Source organism: Gorilla gorilla, chromosome 10, assembly GCF_029281585.2.
Source record: "Gorilla gorilla gorilla isolate KB3781 chromosome 10, NHGRI_mGorGor1-v2.1_pri, whole genome shotgun sequence".
Taxonomy (NCBI): Eukaryota; Metazoa; Chordata; class Mammalia; order Primates; family Hominidae; genus Gorilla; species Gorilla gorilla.
The window spans coordinates 96,433,950-96,454,463 of NC_073234.2; the positions used below are offsets into that span (position 1 = coordinate 96,433,950).

Below are 20,514 nucleotides of genomic sequence, written 5' to 3' on the forward strand. Positions count from 1 at the left end.
CATAATAACAGCATCACCTCTTACCATAGTAATTTAACTTCTTAAAAGCATCCTGAGTTCTCAAGAATTGAAGGAAAGTTAAGTAACTTGCTAATGCTCACTTGCCATGCAGAGATAGCAGATCTAGGATGAAAAAACAGACTTACTATGCTTGAGAGTGTATCAGTTTCTCATTGTGTCACGTTTCCTCCCCAATTAATCCTATCTTATCCTCATAATACCAGTGTTACAGATTTAAAAACGAGCTGTGCATACATACATATATACATACACATATATGTCTGTTAGCCTTTTATATTTATAAAAGTGGGTTTTATTTTGTTTTTTTGCTCTGGAGCTTATTCATTTGTTAATGCATTTGTTTCTTCTTTATTTTGTTCATTCATCCAATATTTACTGAATGACTTCTATGGACCAGGCACTATTCCAGGTGCAAGATGAGAGTCCAGATAGAGTTTAACTCTAAAAAACAATGTTATACATCAAGCGAGGAAAAAGGGCATTTTGCTTATAGTAAAATAGCATTCATTTTCCTGTTCAATAAAAGAAGAGTAGTAACAAGTGATATGGATTATCTAGTTATTATTTTCTGAAAATAAGAGTAACAAAATCCATTTTATTCTACAATCAGTTCTACTCTGAATTGCCTTTGATTGTTGAGGTGTGAAAAACTAGAGCACATAGCATTCCATTTTGGTGAACAGTGGCCATTTTCTAACTAATGAATCCTTTAATAGATTAAAAAAACATTTTAATTTTAATTTTATCCCTTTGTGCAGCCTCTCATTTTTTGTTGGAGGTGAAAACAAGCAGGAAGGCAAGGGAAAGACAAATCAGAAAAGAGAGAATAAAGGGAGATAATGGGTTTCTTAGCACCAGCTAGATAATGAGATCTTGGATAATTGAGCAGGCTGCACTGTATTCAAGTTTCAAATTATCAAAATGTTAATGGAAACGTTTCATCTAGGAATGTGGTTGGAGATAGTGGGGTAATTGACAAAAATATAATAAAGATGTACTTCGTAACATTGTTCTCAGATTATTTTGAGTATAAGGCTAGAAAAAAAGGATAAAAATTTTATGTTTTGCTTAGCATTAAAGTTATGTCCAATGGTGTCTATTTAGTGTAGTTGGATTTATCTTTGAGGCTATGTCTAGGTTATGTTTGTGTCTGTGTGTTTAAGGTTTTTTTTGGGTGCAAGGTATAGGTTGGACATTAGATGGAGATGTAGTGTGATTTAATTATCAAGGGAGAGGTTTTATAAATGCAAGGCCTAGGATTGAGACTTACGTTTAAATTACTTTCATTGGCATTTATTTATTCAGAGGTAATTCTGAGCCAGATGCAGTGGCTCACGGCTGTAAGCCTAGCACTTTGTGAGGCCGAGGTAAGCGGATCAGTTGGGGTCAGGAGTTCGAGACCATACTGACCAACATGGTGAGACCCTATCTCTACTGAAAAATACAAAAAAATTAGACAGGCATGGTGGCTCATGCCTGTTGTCTCAGCTACTCAGGAGGCTGAGGCAGGAGAATCGCTTGAACCTGGGAGATGGAGGTTGCAGTGAGCCGAGACTGCACCACTGCACACTCCAGCCTGGATGACAGAGCAACACTCTGTCCCCACCACCACCAAAAAAAAAAAAAAGAATTCTGATTAAAATGTAGGTTTATGCCTTTTTTCCCACTGTAAAAATAGGTATTACTTTACATTTTAATTAGGTAAATGCAGGAAAGTCAAATATCTTGCTATATTAGGTATAGTTCCCTTCAGTGTTTTTTTTTTTGGAAATAATTATAGACTTACAAGAAGTTGCAAAAATAATGCAAAGAGTTCATTTGTATCCATAATCCAGCTTCCCCCAGTAATAACATCTTACATAACTATAGTACATTATTAAAATCAAAATTGTCATTGGCGTAATGCAATGAACTAAGCTATAGGTCTTATTCAGATTCACCAGTTTTTGCATTTATTTATTTACATTTTATGTGTAGATGTTATGCCTTTAAAAAATCAAGAATCTATGTCTGTCAATCTGTTTGACTCCTTGGATCTCTATTTCTGTTCTTATAGAGAAATGGAATTGTACTATCCATCCATATTATTTGGTAGCTCATTTTTTTTCACTTGTAAGAAGTGTTTTTTCCATTTTTCTAATTCATTATTTTTAATGTATACAGAATATTTAACATATTGGGTGAATATATAAATATTTCCTAATCCTTTCATATTGGCATTTAGATGGTTTCTCTTTATTTGCTATTATAAATCGGCAGATAGACTTGCATCTTTGGGCTTGGCATTCCAAGGATATATTTTTTTCCTCTCTCTCTCTCTCTCTCTGTCTCTCTCTCTCTCTGTGTGTGTGTGTGTTTCTCTTTCCTTCCTTCTGGTAAATTCTTAGCAGATTTCAATGTATATTATCCAGCCATCCTCCAAAAAAATAATAAATATTGTAAGTTCCCACCATGTTTTTCCTTATGAAATATTTGAAGAATAAAGATAATAACTTAGAGGACACTCAACACTGAATTCTGTGAAATCTTAGTATTTTGTCACATTTGCTTCAGATCTTTTTATCATAAGCAGTAAAACATTACAGACACAATTGACGCTCCCTGTGTATCTCTCCCAATTACATGGTATTTACAGAAACAATCTTAGAATAATTTGTAAGGCTCGATGGAAAGGAAAAGTTCTTTGTGGACATTCTCAAATGATTGATTGTATCCCCTCTTTTTAATAGGAGCTCATATTCAACATCTCTCCATGGACATGAGCTAAGTGTTGAGCAGAATGAGTTAATGAATATGCTCTCTGCCTTCTGGGAGCCTCGACTGTAGAGGAGCATTTCATCAGAACATTGCAGCATGTTGTTTTGCATGAATTATAAGCTGAAAGAGAAAGAAATGGATAGTTAAGATAAAGATGTAATATGAAAAAATGAAAAAATGTATAGTCCTAAAGTTCTCAGGTTTAGAGAACATTAATTTCAATCCTTGTCTATTGCTCTCCTGTCTTCCTCCCATTTCTCCTTAACCAGAGCAACATTAACACCAGGTCAGCTGGTTGGGGTCCTCCTCCCCTGCATGGTGCTGCTGCTGCTCTTTCTCTTTCTTCTCCTCCTCATTTCCTTCTTTGTTCATCATTTCATTATTGTTATCATCAGGAATACATGCTTCTGTTTTTTCCAACAAATACTAGCTGTCATTAGGCAGAGTACACCCTCCATTCCACTCCTTCCTGGTTCTCTGGATAACTCTGAGGTTTCTTCAAAGTTATGTACTTGTGGCCCTGGGGTCATTCTGGATTGTAGGTCTGGTTTCTAGGAACCTGCTCTCATTTGGAGTTTGGTTCTTTACAAGCTCATCATGACATTTCTGAATTGGTTGATTGGGGACCACTGTTCCTAAGAGAGTCCCTAAAGTGTTATGAAAAGGACTGACTGAGGAAGCATGCTTTCCTTTAAAAACTCTACTTTTAAGTTTATGTTATTTGCACTGTATTTGAATTTAATATACTTATGCTTTGAAACCTAAATATTTTTATCTTTTACTTTGAACCTTAATATTAATCTAATTATCATTTTACATTTTCCACTTTTTTAGATTAAACCAAATCCTATGTCCTTTTACTTATTGGTTTTTCCTGCATTTTCCTCTAGAATACAAATAAACAAGATAAAATGTATCCTTAACGTCTTTGAATTTACTGTCAGGCATGACTCGCAACCGGAGAATCTTTAAGATCATTTATTCATGTCTTTTCATTGACAGTGGATTCAGTTCAGATAACAGGCATTGATTTCCTGAAAGCTTTTCTTTCTATTCTTTTTCCTGTGGGCTGCATTTCTCACCACTGGCAATTCACCTAGCTTTAATCCGAGATGATCTGGCAGGGCTGAAGATGTCTATGTTGTCCTTTCATGTGGAGATGGGACAATCTGGCTAGAGATGGTGTGATGGGGCCGGATTCTGAGTATACATACTCATGTAGGAAGGATCGGTGGGACTAAGGAATGCCTCTGTCTTTACATCAGGTTTCTCTGTTAAAATAATTATCTGTGCTATGGAGAGATGTGCTTTCCAAGTACTTTCACAAAAACAATATCCCTAGTGGTAAATTAACATAAGGCTATTATTCTGTTCCAAGTAAGCAATTACCCAATTTGGAGAGTTTCCTGGAACAGTCAGTTGATACTTCCCAAAGGCCAAGTATCTGTAATTCAGATGGGATATCACTGTGTGAATAAAGCAAAATGTTGCCCTCTTAAGAATACTTAAAGCCTGCTCTGTTTCTGTGCAACAGTAGTCTTTTGAGCTCGTCATTGTTTTTGCTGAGCACTGACTATTGACCTTATAAGAGTCTTTTTATTATTTGTCAGAAGAGAATGTGTCAGGAGAGAATTTGTAAGGAGAATGTGTCAGGAGAGTATATTACATTTCACATTTATTCACACTTACAAGCTTTTATTTTAAAATAATCATTGAGCATTTGTTGTGTGCCATTAATGAACTAGCATGTGGTCCCTGCCTACAGAAAGCAGAGAGTCTGGGAGGACACAAAAGTACACAAAAAAGAACATGGATACTTAAAAGCGGACATGCACTCGTACCATTTTCTTTTTCTTCTTCTGTTACTATTATACTTTAAGTTCTGGGATACATGGACAGAAAGTGCAGGCTTGTTACGTAGGTATACATGTGCCATGTGGTTTGCTGCACCCATCAACCGGTCATCTACATTAAGTATTTCTCCTAACGCTATCCCTCCCCTTGCCCCCCACCCCTTGACAGGCCCCAGTGCGTGATGTTCCCCTCCCTGTGCCCATATGTTCTCATTGTTCTTCTTCCACACACTTCCAAGTGTGGCTATTGAGCACTCGTATGATGGCTACTGTGGTGGAGGAACTAAATTTTAAATTTTATTGTATTTTAGTTAATTTAAATTTAAATTTAGTTAGACACATGTGGCTAGTCGTTACCCTACTGAGCAGCAGAGACATAGAACATTTCCATTGTCACAGAAATTACTAGACAGAGCTGCTCTAGAGAAGGGAGTGGGAATGCTTTTCTTTTCAGGACCAGATTGAATATTTTTGGCTTTGCAGGCCAGACCAGTTCCATTGCAACCTCTCAGTTCTGCTGTTGTAGAGCGAGAACAGCCACAGAGAATACACATAAATCAGTTATATGTTCCAATAATGTTTTCTTTGCACAAACACATAGTGGACCAGTTTGACATGTGACTTGTAGTTTGCTGACCCCAGCCCTAAAACTTTGGTTTCTTTGGTATTCGTTTTCCTTACTCTTTTCCTGTTTGCCTCTAAAATTTTCCTTTACAGTATTCCATATTTCTCAAACACCTCCCTGCTTCCATCTTTGTTATCACAACACACTTCATTGTTTCAAAACACTATAAATGTTCACCCTCCACTTGTGTCCTGCTCCTGCCCATTCTACCTGTGACCATAGAGCTATGCCCTCCTAACTCACCTTAGCCAGTCTGCTCATCTGTTAATGTGTGTAATAATAGTAATTGTCTGATGTGGTTATTGAAAGGAGCCAATGAAATGTATATAAAATTACGATCGTGGAAGGCATGAACACTCTCACATTAACACATTAACACAGAATAGCTGAGACTCAGAGCCCAACTAACACTAATACCAGTGTGTCACTCATTGTGTGTGGACCTCAGGTAGGAAACTTGTCTCTACCTCAGTTTCCTCATATGTAAAATGAGGATTATTGGATGTAGTAGGTCCTTGAATAACGGCATTTTGTTCAACTTTGTTTTGTTGTAATATTGAAGTGGAAAAAAAAAAAAGAGCAATTCTTGGGCAGCGCCACTGTCTGTGTGTGTTGTTTGCATGTTCTACCCATGTATAGGTGGGATTATTCCGGGTACTCTGGTTTCCTTTCACATCCTAAAGATGTGCACATAAGGTGAATTGGCATATCTAAATGGTCCCAGTATGAGAGAGAGAGAGAGAGAGACTGAGAGAGAGAGAGAGAGAGTGTGTGTGTGTGTGTGTGTGTGTGTGTGTGTGTGTGTGTGTGTGTGTGACTGTGCCCTGCGATAGGATGGTGTCCTGTCTGGGGCTGGTTCCTGCCCTGTCCCCTGAGTTGCTGAGATAGGCTCCAGCCGCCCACAACCCTGAGCTGAATAATTGGGTAAATAATGCTCTTAGTGGTTGTTATTTATCTTTTTTAAATGTATGGATAGCTCACATTTATTTCAGTGTTTACTATTAGAAGTGTTTTGGGTCCTTATTTAGAAATTTGATGATGTTTTTGTGACCAGAAATATGCCCTAGGAACTTAACACTTGTTTATATCAATTAGCCTGTGGTGAAATTAGTTTCCTTGTATGTCATTTTGCTTAAAGTCTCCATTTCCAAAATCCTATTGATGATGTTAAATGAAGACCTATTGTATTTACCTCACAGAGTCCTCATGAAGATTAAGTGAGTTAATTTGTGTTAAATGCTCATAGCATTGTCTTGATACAATTCTTTAAAAATTTTCCCTAAGGTTTATAGATGAAAAAAGAAAGTCTTAGACATGTTAATTTGTCTGCAGTCATTTAAATAACTAGCAAATGACATGGCTAAGATTCGAACTCTAGTCTGTTGGCCTCAAAGCTCAGGCCTTAACATTGTACTACATTCCTTTTCACATCCATCAGCTCCTAACCACGTTCCCTAGTTTAGAATTAATCTCTTTCTTATTATGTGCTTTCATCATGCTTAGTTTGTACCTCTGTCAGGAAATTTGGCACATTTTGCATCTTATCATAGTTATTGCAAACCAGTCTTCGTTTTGAGAGTGGAGAACATGTTCCCAGTTATAATGTTTCCCCTTCCTTCACAGTCTCTGGTCTAATCAATAGAAAATTAATATGAAATTTATTAAATAGAAACACTTTTGAATAGAAAAATTATTATAGTTAATATTTGGGATTCTAATCTGTTGTAGTCTTCTTATGAGATAATGAATTTTTTTATAAAGATTATATATTCACCTTTTTTTAGTATATAGATAATCAAATGTAGCCTTCATCTTTGAATTGTTTCCAATATGTTGGCTTTGGTTGATTTTACTTTAGAAAAAGAGCCTGAAGTTCTTTTGTTTTATTGTTTATTTATTTATAAATTGTGATGAAGACCCATGTATATAGGAGGTCATCAAGGAAATAAATTGTAATGTTATTCTAAGAAGGAAGCTCATAACAGAAAGTAAATATAAACCTGAACTTTTCAGTTATTTAATAATAAATACATGCAAAGTGCAGAAATCAGTGACTGAGAGCACAGATAAAGTTGCAACATTATGACTACTAAATATGGTTGTGTTGGAGGAAGCTTTCAACAGTTATTTCATACAAAGTGCGATATGGCACTTTTTGAGAATTTCATATTATAGGCCACACTGTTAAAAATATATTAAGCTTTGTTCTTGGAATGGGAGAGGATGGTGGAATTGAGAGAAACATTTTAGGTTTTACTAATTTAACTTTCTGTAGCTCAGTAACCAAATTTGCAGATTAAAAGCTGTCCGTTACTCTCTGAAAAAAGGCTATCATTCACTCTGAAAGAAGACTTTTTTTTTCAGTATCAGTCTTATTCCCTTTTATAATATTTGAATAGTAAATACACATTTAAATTAAAAATTTTTAGCTCTCAGAAAAGGGAAGGATGGAAATTGGCAGTGATGAAAAAAATTGATGGGAAGAGAAGAATCATGTGAACATTTACTATTAGCCACTTCTGGCACCCAGAGATCAAGACCATGGAGGACAGGCTCCCTACCTCTTAAAAACCCTTCAGATAGCCACACACGTTCACTGACTTAGCTCAATGTGTGAACCAAATACATGCCCCAGTCTCACTTATTTGATAAACAAGGCCACAGTCAAACATAGAATGGGGGAAGTTAACATTAGGAAAGACAGCGAAGACTCAGGGTAGGCTAAGGTGAAGAAGAGAACAAATCAGATTCAAGCAAGATTCTCTCAAAGGGCTGAGTCCAGGTTTTTATGCTGGATGTGAGTTAGCAGGCATTAATGAGCAAGGGGCAAGGACAAATGCAAAATTACCTGTTTTTTCTTTTTTTTTTTTTTTGAGATGGGGTCTTGCCATGTTGCCCAGGCTGGAGTGCAGTGGCTATTCACAGGTGTGATTATAGGAGAAAATAGAAAATTATGTAAAATAAGAAGTCCAAAAGGAATTTTAAAAGCTATCTTCTTTACAGATCGCTTTGGGGAGGCCCTCAGTCCTGTCTCTGAGAGCTCACATGATGAAGGTGCATCTTTGACTTCTTTACAAGGACATCTAACATTTCTGTAGTGACTATTTATTTACAGGAGCTGAGATTCTTCCCATTTCATTTGCCCTGGAGTGCATCCCTCTGCCTCTTAAATTATGAAATACAACAATTTCAAAGTTTATTTGAATTTGCAGAAACTGATAGATCTTAAGAATTTTATATCAGTCAGAATAGCCTAGGGTATGCTGCAGAAATAACCCCCAAATCTTCCTAGTACATCATAGCCCAGGTATTTCTCGCTCATCCTACAAATTGATCTTAGGTTATTAGGAAGATTTGCCCCAGGCCATCCATCCTCACTCAGAGATATAGGCTGACAGTACAGTCAACATTTGGGATGTCACAGGCTTTTGTGGCAGGGAGGCAGGGAGGAGGATATGTAGTAAGTACCCACTGGCTTTTGGAGACTACTTTGCTTGCATTCCTTCTCTTGTTAGGCCCTGGGCTACAGAAAGCGACATGGCCATGCCTCATTTCAAGTGGGTATGAAAGTGCAATCTTACAAATGCCTAGAAGGAAGGCAACCAAAATCATGATAGACAGCAGGAATGATGATTGATAGCATATCTCTCTTTGTGATCTGAAGGTTCTGTGTAGCCAGTTATTATTGACTTTTTAGCTGCTTGAGGTTGATTCTGTCGAGAAAATAAAAAGCAGAAGCAAAATTTTTATGGCCCAGATTTTAGTTTCATAAAACTGAGTTTAGATGTTGTTATAAGTGGAAGAAATGCTTCTTTTTATCAAAAGAAAAATTTAAAGTTATATTTTTACTTAAATATTTTTATTTGATTATAATTAAGCTGACTATTAAGGTAATGAGTCAGTTAAACCAAAAGCTAAGCAAGCTAGACCATTAACATTTATATTTTTTATTTAAAAAAATTTAAATCACCCATTCAGTATCTAAATATGTGCTCAAATAACTCAAATAACACAGAAGTTTTATTACATAAAAATACAGACTATCCCTTTTCTATTACCGCCCTCCAATTTTTCTCTTACCTGGAGTTTACCACTATTATTTTCTTAAGCATTTTTCCATACTGCTTGTGCATTTATATAATACAAAACATAGATAAACACACTGGCAACTTGCTCTGGCTGTGTAAAAAGCTAATTTTGATCATTGTTTCATATTGATATATGTATATATCACATATACATTGCATTCCTTTAACGATGCATAATATGTATTTAAAATATTAATAGATACTGATTTTGAGCCCTCCTAAGTTGCTGAACAAATTTATTTGCTCACCAACATTATACGAGAATGCTGTTTTCTCTTCACTCTCACTATAACTATGTATGATTTTTTAAATATCAAGTCAGAGGGACAAATGACATCTTATAATTTTAATATTAATTTTCTTGACTGTTAATAAGGTTGAGCATCTTTTTTTTATACTTACTGGTCATTTTCATTTTGTTTTCATCAGTGGATATCATGCTGAAATTGTTTGCCTATTGGATTTTTAAGTTTTTTCTTATTAATTTGTAGAAACACTTTAAATATTGCAAATATGTCTTTCCCTTGTTAAATATGTTGAAAATATGCTCTCCCCATGCCCTGGCTTTATATTCTCTTCTATTTTATGCACACACACACACACACACACATATTCTTGCGTGTATATATATATATATATATATATACACACACACACTTATATACACACATCCACTCATCTGAGTGTCAAGATATCGGTAGTTGAGTGAAGTACATTTCAGAATCTGAATAAAGATCCTTTTTCACTTGTCAGTTAATGGAGGTTTTGGTTACTAAAATCCTTCTTCCTATGAGTGTTTAAGGAAGAAGAGGCAATGAGAGTAGGATTTCTAGACTTTCCGGAAGTCATATAGAGCCTTGTTCCTGTTCCACAAGTCTTAAATCTTGTACAGGATCCTCTATGGAGAAACTCCTCCTATCTCAGAAAGTTACACTCTAGGCCCAGAAAAGTTTGTGTGATGTCTGTGCATGTGCATGGGCGCAGGTGAGGGTGCAGGAAGCATAAGTGGGGGAGGGTATGTGTGGCTTAATAATAGTAACCAAAGAAACCAAAATTAAAACTATGTTTCACTTTTCAAATTGGAGAAGATTGGCCACGTGCAGTGGCTCACGCCTGTAATACCACCACTTCGGGAGGCCGAGGCGGGCAGATCACCAGGTCAAGAGATAAAGACCATACTGGCCAGCATGGTGAAACCCCATTTCTACTAAAACTACCAAAAAAAAAAAAATTAGCTGGGTTTGGTGGTGCACACCTGTAGTCCCAGCTACTCAGGAAGCTGAGGCAGGAGAACTGCTTGAGCCTGGGAGACGGAGGTTGCAGTGAGCCGAGATCATGCCACTGCACTCCAGCCTGGCAACAGAGCAAGACTGAATCTAAAAAAAAAAAAAAAAGGAGAAGATTGAGAGTCATCTGCATTGAGAGGAGTTAGATGCTCATGTTAGATTCAGGGAGTGCTGATGATAATATAGATTAATTCAGTATTTCCAGAAAACAATTTGATTATTCAATTTTAATGTGCACACGTGTTTGATTGTGGGAACGTAGCCTGCTAATGTAATTAGAAAGCAGTGTGACCAATATTTGTCTGCAAGAAACATCATCCTAGGATCATTTAAAATAATGACAATGTTGTGAAAGGCAATTAGTAACAACACAGGATTAATTTTATTATTGAATAGCCATTGAATGGAATATTACACCATCATTACCATAATTTTTGAGAATTCCTCAGGCCCTTGGGAAAAACTCGTAATGCAGTCCTCAATACAGAGGCAAACTATGAAACTACATAACAAGTGTGTTTGTATATAGAAAGAATAGAAAATACTCTAAAGTATATTTTTTAGTATTTTTACAGTGAGCATTAGTTACTTTTATAATCTGGGGAGACAAACCATTTAAAACCTGCCCACGAATTTAGAAGGAACAGTAGAGAGTCAGCACATAGAAGGCATTCAATCGACCTTTACTGAAATGATTTTATTTAAAATGAAATAAGAAACTTGTCATAGTAGAATAATCAAATCTTTGAGCTGGGCGGCTTCTTGCAGGTCACTTGGTCTAGTCAGTCGCAGTAAACCAATCTCTAAGCTTAGCCAATTTATATTGGTAGATTCATTACCTGTAACTGCCTCTGGACCATGCTGATTTGCTATCTCCTGCAGCAGTTCTGTGTAACATTGCCTGCAGAACCTACCTCATTTGGATCTTTATATTGCCTCCTCCAAAAGGTACTCTTATTTAAAAAAAAAAATTGTCCAAAGGTACTTTTAAAAAAGAAAATCCTAGGATGTTAATATTTTCAATATTAAACTACTCTAAAGTTGCCAACAATTGAAAAAAAATTCCAAGTTCAAGTTTTTTGAGTATTGTTTATAGAAGTAGTGTTGTATGTTTGAGGGTTTGGTTCTGTAATCAGACTTCCGTGAGCAAGTTGCTGTGATGAGTTTCCTTGTATGTAAAATGGGATTAATAATAATACCTGCTTCATAGGGAAAGGTTTTTTAAAATTAAATTTGTTAACATATGTGATATGAAGTCTTGGACTACAGTAAAAGATTGATAAATGTTATTTAGAGACTTCTGTTTTCAAGACAAGACAGAGAAAATATACTTCCTGCCAAATACAATAAAAAACCTAGGATGTTGTATATCAAACACACATAAGAAGACTCTGAAAGGTAGAGCGAAGGTCAACCAGCTAGGAAATTTGGGGATGTGAGGAATGGCATGGCCATGAGTTCCCTGGGTTTTCTTTTTTTCTTTCTTTTTGCAACCCACACGGGGTTCTTAAGAAGCTAGCAACCGAGAAGCACCAATAGGCACAGATTTTAAAAAGCCCCAATAAAAACTTTCTCTCTGTGACTACAGAACCAAGAAAGGGACAGCATGGCAAGACAGAAAACTTTTAGGTGAGTGCTGTCCTAATCCAGCCAAACACTCCAGAAAAATACTGTGGCCTCAGTTTCATCCTTACAAGTAAAGACCTGCTGGAGAGTCTAGATTTCTGCTCTTGCCAAGGTGTAGCAAGGTGCCCCAGACATTGCCTCCTCCCTTGGTGGGGTCAGATTAGTTTATGTGGGGAGCTGAAACTTTCATTCTGGCTAAGGTGAGGAGGTAAGAAGGTCCTCCCATCCAGCCATGTGGGAGGACATGAACGGTATGGGGGAGCAGTCACAAAGTGCCCTTCTCCTTTCATCTAGGATGAAAGGTTGTAAAAACCTCTTGGGAGCTTGAATTATTACCCTGACCCATCATTCATGAGCCATCCCCCAGCTGACGTGGTATCAAGGGAACCTGGAGATTAATTGGGACTTATACCTGTGCCTGGTAGTAATGAGGTGGCTCCCTGCCCACCAGCACAGTGTCAGAGAAGACCTGCTAAAACAGAAGATTTAAATCAGATTATTATTTTTGTTTATTTTTTAATTTTTATTTTTATAGATTTAGAAGGTACAAGTACAGCTTTGTGACATGCATATATTGCATAGTGGTGAAATCTGGGCTTCAGCATAACCATCACCCAAAGAGCGTATGTTAAATCAGATTATTCAGTAATCTGCAGACCCGAGATGTAATATAAGACCCGAGATGTCTAGATATGATTTACTCATTATACAAAGATCCAAAAATTATGTGTTATGCAAGAATCAGGAACATTTCACTCTGAATAAGAAAAACAATCAATGGGTGCCAGCACTGAGATGATACAGAGTTTGGAACTACCTGACAAGTATTTTAAAGCGGCCGTCATAAAAGTGCTTCAAGGAACAATTATGAACACACTCAAAACAATTTTTTTAGAAAGTTTCCATAAATAAGTAGAAATCATCAGCAAATAAATGAAATATATAAAAAATAACCAAATGGAAATTTTAGAACTTAAAAATACAATAATGATAATGAAAACTCAGGAATGGGCTCAACAGCAGAATGCAGATGACAGAGAAAAGAATCAATTGAACTGGAGCACAGAAAAAAAGTAAAATAATCTATAAATGAATGAGTGAATATGATGTTGCCAACTATAACACCAGTTTAGACATCTAGACTTGGGTTTCAGGTATGGCTTTCTCCAATTCCTAACCACGTGCCCTGGGTATTCTTCTTATCTCTATTCTCTTGACTTTAAAATGGAGAGTAAAAACTTCCCTAGTTACTCTGTCTGGGTCCTAAATCCTATGCTTCTTGAAAGTTTAGTAACATTCTCATTCATTCATTCATCAAACAAATATTGAGTGACTAATACATGGCAAGTGCTGTATATATTCTCCTTGTAATCTTAGGATCTAAAACAGTGTCATATTCTTGTAGTCTTTAAGACTCTTTTTAAAGAGTCTCTGCATTCAGGTAGATTACAGTGTAATGAAGGAAACATCTGAGTGGAGCAATGTTCTAAGTTAAGCTGTGTGATAAGTGCTATGGTGGAGAAACATACACAGGTACACAGGGCTTTTGAACTACTTGGGGAGGGTGGTGGTAAAATGAAGGACAGCCACAGAAGTGGAAGCTGACTGAATTCAAGGAACTGCAAACTTTGTAATCAGTACAGCTGGAGTTATGAAGTTGGATGAGCGGAAATGAAACAGAGTAGATCAATGGGTTTTGAATGTCATCTAAAGCAGGAGTCCCCAACCCTAGGGCCATGGACTGGTACCAGTCTGTGGCCTGTTAGGAACTGGGCCACACAGCAGGAGGTGAGCAGCAGGTGACTGAGCAAAGTTTCATCTGTATTTATAGCTGCTCCCCACTGCTCGCATTACTGCCTGAGCTCCAACTCCTGTCAGATCAGGGGTGGCATTAGATTCTCATAGGAACACAAGCCATATTGTGAACTGCACATGTGAGGAATCTAGGTTGCACTCTCCTTATGAGAATCTAATGCCTGATGATTTGTCGCTGTCTTCCATCACCCCAAGATGGGACTGTCTGGTTACAGGAAAACAATCTCAGGGCTCCCACTGATTCTACATTATGGTGAGCTGTATAATTATTTCATTATATGTTATAATGTAATAATAATAGAAATAAAGTGCGCAATAAATGTAATGCGCTTGAATCATCCTGAAACCATACCCTTCCCCCACCCCAGTTCGGTGAAAACATTGTCTTTTATGAAACCAGTCCCTGATGCCAAAAAGGTTGGGGACGGCTGATCTAGAGGTATATAGTTTTTATCTTGAACTTTAGAGAAATATATTAAATAATTTTGAGCACTATTTGAAATATTTTTGTTGACATATTTACGTAATATTTACAATGAACAAAGCCATTATAGCAGCATATGGAGATGGCTTGAGTGAATGGGGTCAGGTCTAAAACAGGGAGATTAATTAGGATGCACTCATTGTAATCAGTGAGAGAACCAAACCATTACAGAGACAATAAAGGCTCTATAAGATGTGACATTACATATAAATGAATATGGAGAGTGAGGGTACAAATCTGACTCTGGAGTTTCTAATTCAGGCCACTGGATGCAACATAGTTCCTTGAAATTTAGAAAACAGGAGGAGGAGCAAGTTTGCAGTTGTGATGGAGCTGTGGGGGTGGAGGTGGAGTGAAATGAGTATAATTTTAGACAGGTTATTCTTTTTAAGTAGAGATGTCCTGCAGACTTTTGGCTATAAGGTATGGAGCTCAGAAAAGAAGGTTAGGGCTGGAGATCAAAGTGGAAGTTGAAACCAGAAGAGTATAGGCATCATCTAGGGAGAAACTGTAGTGTGAGCTAAGGGATGCATATGGAACGTGAGATATCACAGCCAATAAAAGATGAAGCAGAGAAAACAAGATGCAACAAACATATTGAAAAAGAGCTGGCAAAGAAGTAGGAGAAGAATAATGCAAATAAATGACAAAGTAAATTCTGTGGAATTGAGGGAAGCCCCTTTTTTGGGTAAAATATCATGAACATAATTGAATATTGATCACAAAGAATGGTAGAATAGAAGTCATAGATAAAGGAAAAGAGAATAATGATATTATCAAGAAATATTCTAGCAAGTAAATAGTTTCCCTGTCAGAAATGTTTTTTTTTTTTTCAGGTACAAATATATATATATATATAAATGTTTTTGTGGGAAATTCTATAAAACACCTTTCCTTATTTCCACCACAGAATGACAACTTTACCTTTTTGTTGGTGTGTTAGATATTTATGGCCACAATTATACTATATGACCAGGAACCACAAAAATCTCCATAACATGAACTATTAAGAGTTTATTTCCATGTGTCTGCAGGTGGTCAAGGCATCAGCTGATCTAGGTTGGGGGTGGTTGGGAGCATTGCTTCAAGACATAAATCTAGCTGGTGTGGGCTCCCTGCTTCTTTGGGCTCTGTTCCCACCTGCAGGTGTTCATTCTTGGTGCCATGTTGAGGAGGGAGCAGTTATATCTGGGAGGCTGTTCTCCTGGAGAAGGTAGTGGTGCAGGAGATCTAGCCTCTGCTTGCATTGTGTCTGCTGACATTGCATTAGCCAAAGCAAGTACATGGATGAGCCCCAAATCAAGAGAGAGAGTCTCCACTCATGGAGGAAGGGCCGAGGAAAGAGACAAAATACTTTTGCTGAGAGTAGGATGCTGGGAAGAGGTAATATTTTTGAACAAACATGAGATCAGTCACAGGGGAATTCAGAATCATTATATTAATTAATTCTGTGCTATGCTGTAGGTAGTCAAATTTGCTATTATTGAAATACATAGGGTCATTTGACTTTGATTAAATGATTCTTCCTCCTATTGCTTTCTGTGGCTATTATTATTATTATTATTATTATTATTATTATTATTATTATTATTATTTTGAGACAGAGTCTTGTTCTGTCACCCAGGCTGGAGTGCAGTGGTGTGATCTTGGCTCACTGCAACCTCCACCTCCTGGGTTCAAGCAGTTCTCTGCCTCAGCCTCCCGAGTAGCTGGAATTTCAGGCACCTGTCACCATGCCCGGCTAATTTTTTGTATTTTTAGTAAAGACAGGGTTTCACCATCTTGGCCAGGTTGGTCTTGAACTCCTGACCTCGTGATCCACCCACTTCAGCCTCCCAAAGTGCTGGGATTACAGGCATGAGCCACTGAACCCGGCCTCTGTGGCTATGATTTTTTAATGCTGCCACTGTATCTGTAGCTGCTTTTAATCCACTGCTTCATTTCACACAGGGCTCTTTGAGTGAATACCTGAAAGTGATACTCAGCTATTTAACAAGAGCTTTTTTATTTACTTCAATATATTTTCCTGTTATTTTGCATTGTTACTATATTTGGTAGTCTGACATTGGAAGAAATGGACCATTACTGTACTTGCATATTTTATTCTAATTCCCATTTTACTAAAAATGTGGCATATGTAAAGCCTTTTCTTTTGGAAAAATGAGTTATATTTCCTTAAAAAATTATTCCATGTATCTACATGGTTTCTGTGTTTTCAAAGGAAACCATTGATCAATTAAGAGATGAAAAGCACTGAATTGCAAAGGCTTTCAAAAATATTTTATATGCATGTCCCTTCTTTATTCAAATTATGAAGCATTTCAAACATGCAGAAAAGAGCTTATCTATTCTTTGTGAAATTGAAGGCATCACATTTAACTGAAATAAAAAATACATATAGCTCTTTCAGAGCAGAATAGAATTTTTCAGTAAGTTTTTCTATTTGCAGCAGGTACCAAAACTTCAGTCACACATCTGCCATTTGCCCTTTCACAATCCCCAATGCCTCTGCACTGCACTTACATACCATTTATTTCATCTATGTAAAAAGGCTGATTTTGGTGCTCTATACCCTAGTTTTATCCTAAGCAATAAAATCCACAAAGTCGCCAGCTGGAAGTGTGAGGTATGTATTTTTTTAGTGCACATCAAAATAAATACATGTTTATTAAAATAAAAATGTATACTGTGTACCATCTTAAATATCTAGTTTACAGCTGTCATTACTTGACATAGAATGCACTAGGAAACATTGTTTTAAGGCCAGCTCTATCAAACTAGAAATATAATAACTTCATTAAGTGACAATATATTTTTAAAGCAATCATTCACTTTTACTTTTCAATTATTTTTCAGGTTTGTGGAAGGAATGCTTAACATTTGTTACAATGCCGTTGATCGTCATATTGAAAATGGTAAAGGGGATAAGATTGCTATCATCTATGACAGTCCTGTTACAAACACTAAAGCAACCTTTACCTATAAAGAAGTTCTGGAGCAGGTAATATCATAAACTTTATATATGTATATATGAATTCATATAGAAATTACTTAAATAGCATACATTCTCATTGTAGAGACTTCAATTCTCTAATGCATTGAAATATGTTGCCATGCTTTTCTTTTGATACACATTGGAAATGAATACAGGTGTGTTAACTCATGTAGACAGTTTTTATAGCCTTCAATTTATGTTTCACAGTGCTAAATGATGCTCATTTTACAGGGAGAGGATGGCAAATCCTGAGAATATGTGTCAGTCTTCCTCTGGTCTTTACTCTTCATCCACATTACCATCACCTTTGGCTGCTCCCCAGATCTTGTACTATTGAAACAGTCTTCTAACTGCCTTCCCTGTCACTAGGCTCTGCTCATATTAGATGATCACCAGGGTGTTCTTCCTAAGAAACAACATATTTCTCTATGCCACTTAAAAATCTATTTCTTAAAAAATGCTGTTATTCAGAGAGTAAAATCTAGATTGCTGTGGTGTCTAAGACACTTTGAAATCTGGTCATAACATTCCTTCCAAGCTTCATTTTCCAAAATTCTTGACTATGCACACAACCCTTTCTTTTACCCTAGATGTCTTGTTATTGCCTTAGATACTCCTGGGCCTTTGTAGCTCTTTGAACATGTTCATTCCTTTGGCTTATTTGCTCTTTTGAGTTCTTTCCCATCTGTGCAGTTCTTAGGTGGATCATGATATTAAGTGATGAGTTATGAGATTTTTCTCTTTTATTAACATTAGGGTAGAAATAAGGCCTCAGAAGTAATTATAAAAAGTATTTGGGAATTGTGGACTGTGGGAAAGTTATTCAAGCTCTGTGGAACATTTACTAAAAATGATTTAAAGAGAGGTAATGGTGCAAGGCAGGATTTCTCAACTTTGGCACTGTTTATATTTTGGATCAGATAATATTTTGTTGTGGGTGCTGCCATGTACATGGCACGACATTTAGCAGCATCCCTGCCTCCACCTTAAAGATGCTGGTAACACAACCCCACCTCCCTGAGTTGTGATGTCTGCGCACATAGCTAATATCTGCTGAGTGGTAAGATTGCCACTGGTTGAGAAACTGAAGTTGAGCAGAGTCTGTCATGCTAGGGTTTGGAGGCATTTGCTTTGACATGAAGGCTTTTAAGATTGCATTCTCTCCTTTTGCTTTTTGAACCCATTTAAGGGTTCCATTCCATTTTTAGAAAGTTTCATCAACTCTCCCTGACTCTTTGAAATCATATTATTTTTCATCAGCAAGTTCTTATTTTGCTTTGTAAGAAATTTTAAGAAAGGCAACTCAGGCTAAAGAATGACCTTTCCAGTCCTGAGTTGTTGCAAATAAGAGAGAAGAGTTAGACCAGTTTGCTAGGCTGGGTATCAGTCTGGTTGTAGCAACAAATTCCAACCTCAGCTGATTTAAACATAAAAAAAAGACCTTATGAAAAGGGTAGACTGAAGAGCCAGGCCAGGCTTAGAAAAATGGTAAACCCTAAGGGAGAAAGAGCAGAAGTGAGGAGTTAAGAAGAACCCACAAATTGTCCAATAACTAGACTCTCTGCCTTGAGTCAATCTTCTAGATTGAAAGACAGAGTAGTAACATCTGTCATGCTGAACCCCTATTGACTCCAGTGGGGACGGCACCACGTTCAAGAGGCCAAAGAAGAGACCTACAGCCCCATACAAGACATGGGGTTTTACTGGAGCCTTACATCCAGGGGAGAGGCCACTGGTGGCAGGCTGGGCAGGAGAACTGCACGACTTGCAAAAAGCATGCAGTTTCTATAGCATCTTCACTTAGCACCATCCCCCTAACAGTCTCCATCTGGCAACTTCCATTTAACCTAAAGCAAAGGGCCTCGATCCCAGATGGGATGGGGCTGACATACTCCTCAGAAATAAGGAATGGATGTGTGGATTGGCCACTCCTGGATTTGTATTCCCTAGCTCAGAACTCTGAACACATATTCGGCTGTGCCTGTCATACAGGGTCTTTCTCAGGGTATGGTCAAGTCAAGTCATTGCTGTCAAGGCGTCTATCATACAGCACTAGTTGGCCAAACTTAGGTGACTTGCCTAAACAACCAGGCAGTGGGGAAGAAATATCTTATCCTCCTTTGATTTAATAGTAGGAACTGGGGGCCTGTCTCCCTCTAGGATGCAAACAAGGGGAATTTCAGTCTAATAAGAATGGGGTTCAAATGCTGGGCAGCTCAAGACAGAAAAAAGCAAAATAATGCTGCAATATATCGTTTGGTATTTTTTATTGGTCTGTAACTGAAAACTGTATTTTTGGGATTAAGTATACAGAGACAGCTCTCACATTGGGATGAGTTAGAAAGGCACTCTGTTACCAAATGAGCTTGTTATTCTTACGAGGCTGCGTTCCATTATAAGAGATAATGTCGATTTCCTGAAAACCTATTATAATCTATGTTTTGTTTTAGGATTGCATTTTCATCTTAGAAGAGGTTTAGTCTATGATTAAAAATCGTGCCTGTGATTTTGGCATATTGCTGCACTCTCATGAAAATACTGGCAAATTCTTATTGGTATACAAATACGTAAATTTACTTACATATTGTAAAAACATTACCTATATCCACATATTTAATTTGATACATAATCAAACATCGGAGTCAGGGAAAAAGCTTTAGAGAAACCTAAAATAAGAAGAGTTGTTGACATTCTCATTTTCTGTTGTTGGTTTTCAATTAATTAATTACATAAGTGTATATGACAATTATACACATATGTTTTGCTTAGAAGCTTTTCTGCTAACTCATCTTTCAAACCCTTTCTGTGTTTGTGCTGGTTCCCTGGTTTCAGTTTAGCCTGACATCAAAGTAGTTAAAAGGACTGTTTCTCTCACCTGCTGACAACCTCTGATTCCCCAGGCTTTTCTTCTCTAAAGTACTAAAGGAAGAACTGTTAGGAAAGAGAGAAGCATTGTGTGCTACT

The 20,514-nt window shown here is 37.0% G+C and overlaps 1 protein-coding gene and 1 long non-coding RNA gene across 4 annotated transcripts in view; one reads left to right on the top strand and one right to left on the bottom strand.

The window, feature by feature from the left end:
* The window catches only part of ACSS3 (acyl-CoA synthetase short chain family member 3), a 178,785-nt gene that overhangs the window by 14,307 nt on the left and 143,964 nt on the right, over positions 1 to 20,514 (top strand). Inside the window, exon 2 of the mRNA XM_004053625.4 lies at positions 17,412 to 17,556. Within this exon, the coding sequence (XP_004053673.1) occupies positions 17,412 to 17,556 (145 nt within the window). The remainder of the gene's footprint in view (positions 1 to 17,411; positions 17,557 to 20,514) is intronic.
* The window catches only part of LOC109029220 (uncharacterized), a 31,218-nt gene continuing 13,240 nt past the window's right edge, over positions 2,537 to 20,514 (bottom strand). The window contains exon 4 of one of the 3 annotated variants that reach the window (XR_002008289.3): positions 2,537 to 2,898. This is a non-coding gene — a long non-coding RNA (uncharacterized lncRNA). Of the gene's footprint in view, positions 2,899 to 12,672; positions 12,729 to 20,371; positions 20,482 to 20,514 lie in introns of those variants that run through there. The other 2 variants (XR_008670550.2, XR_008670551.2) reach the window with 2 other exon arrangements.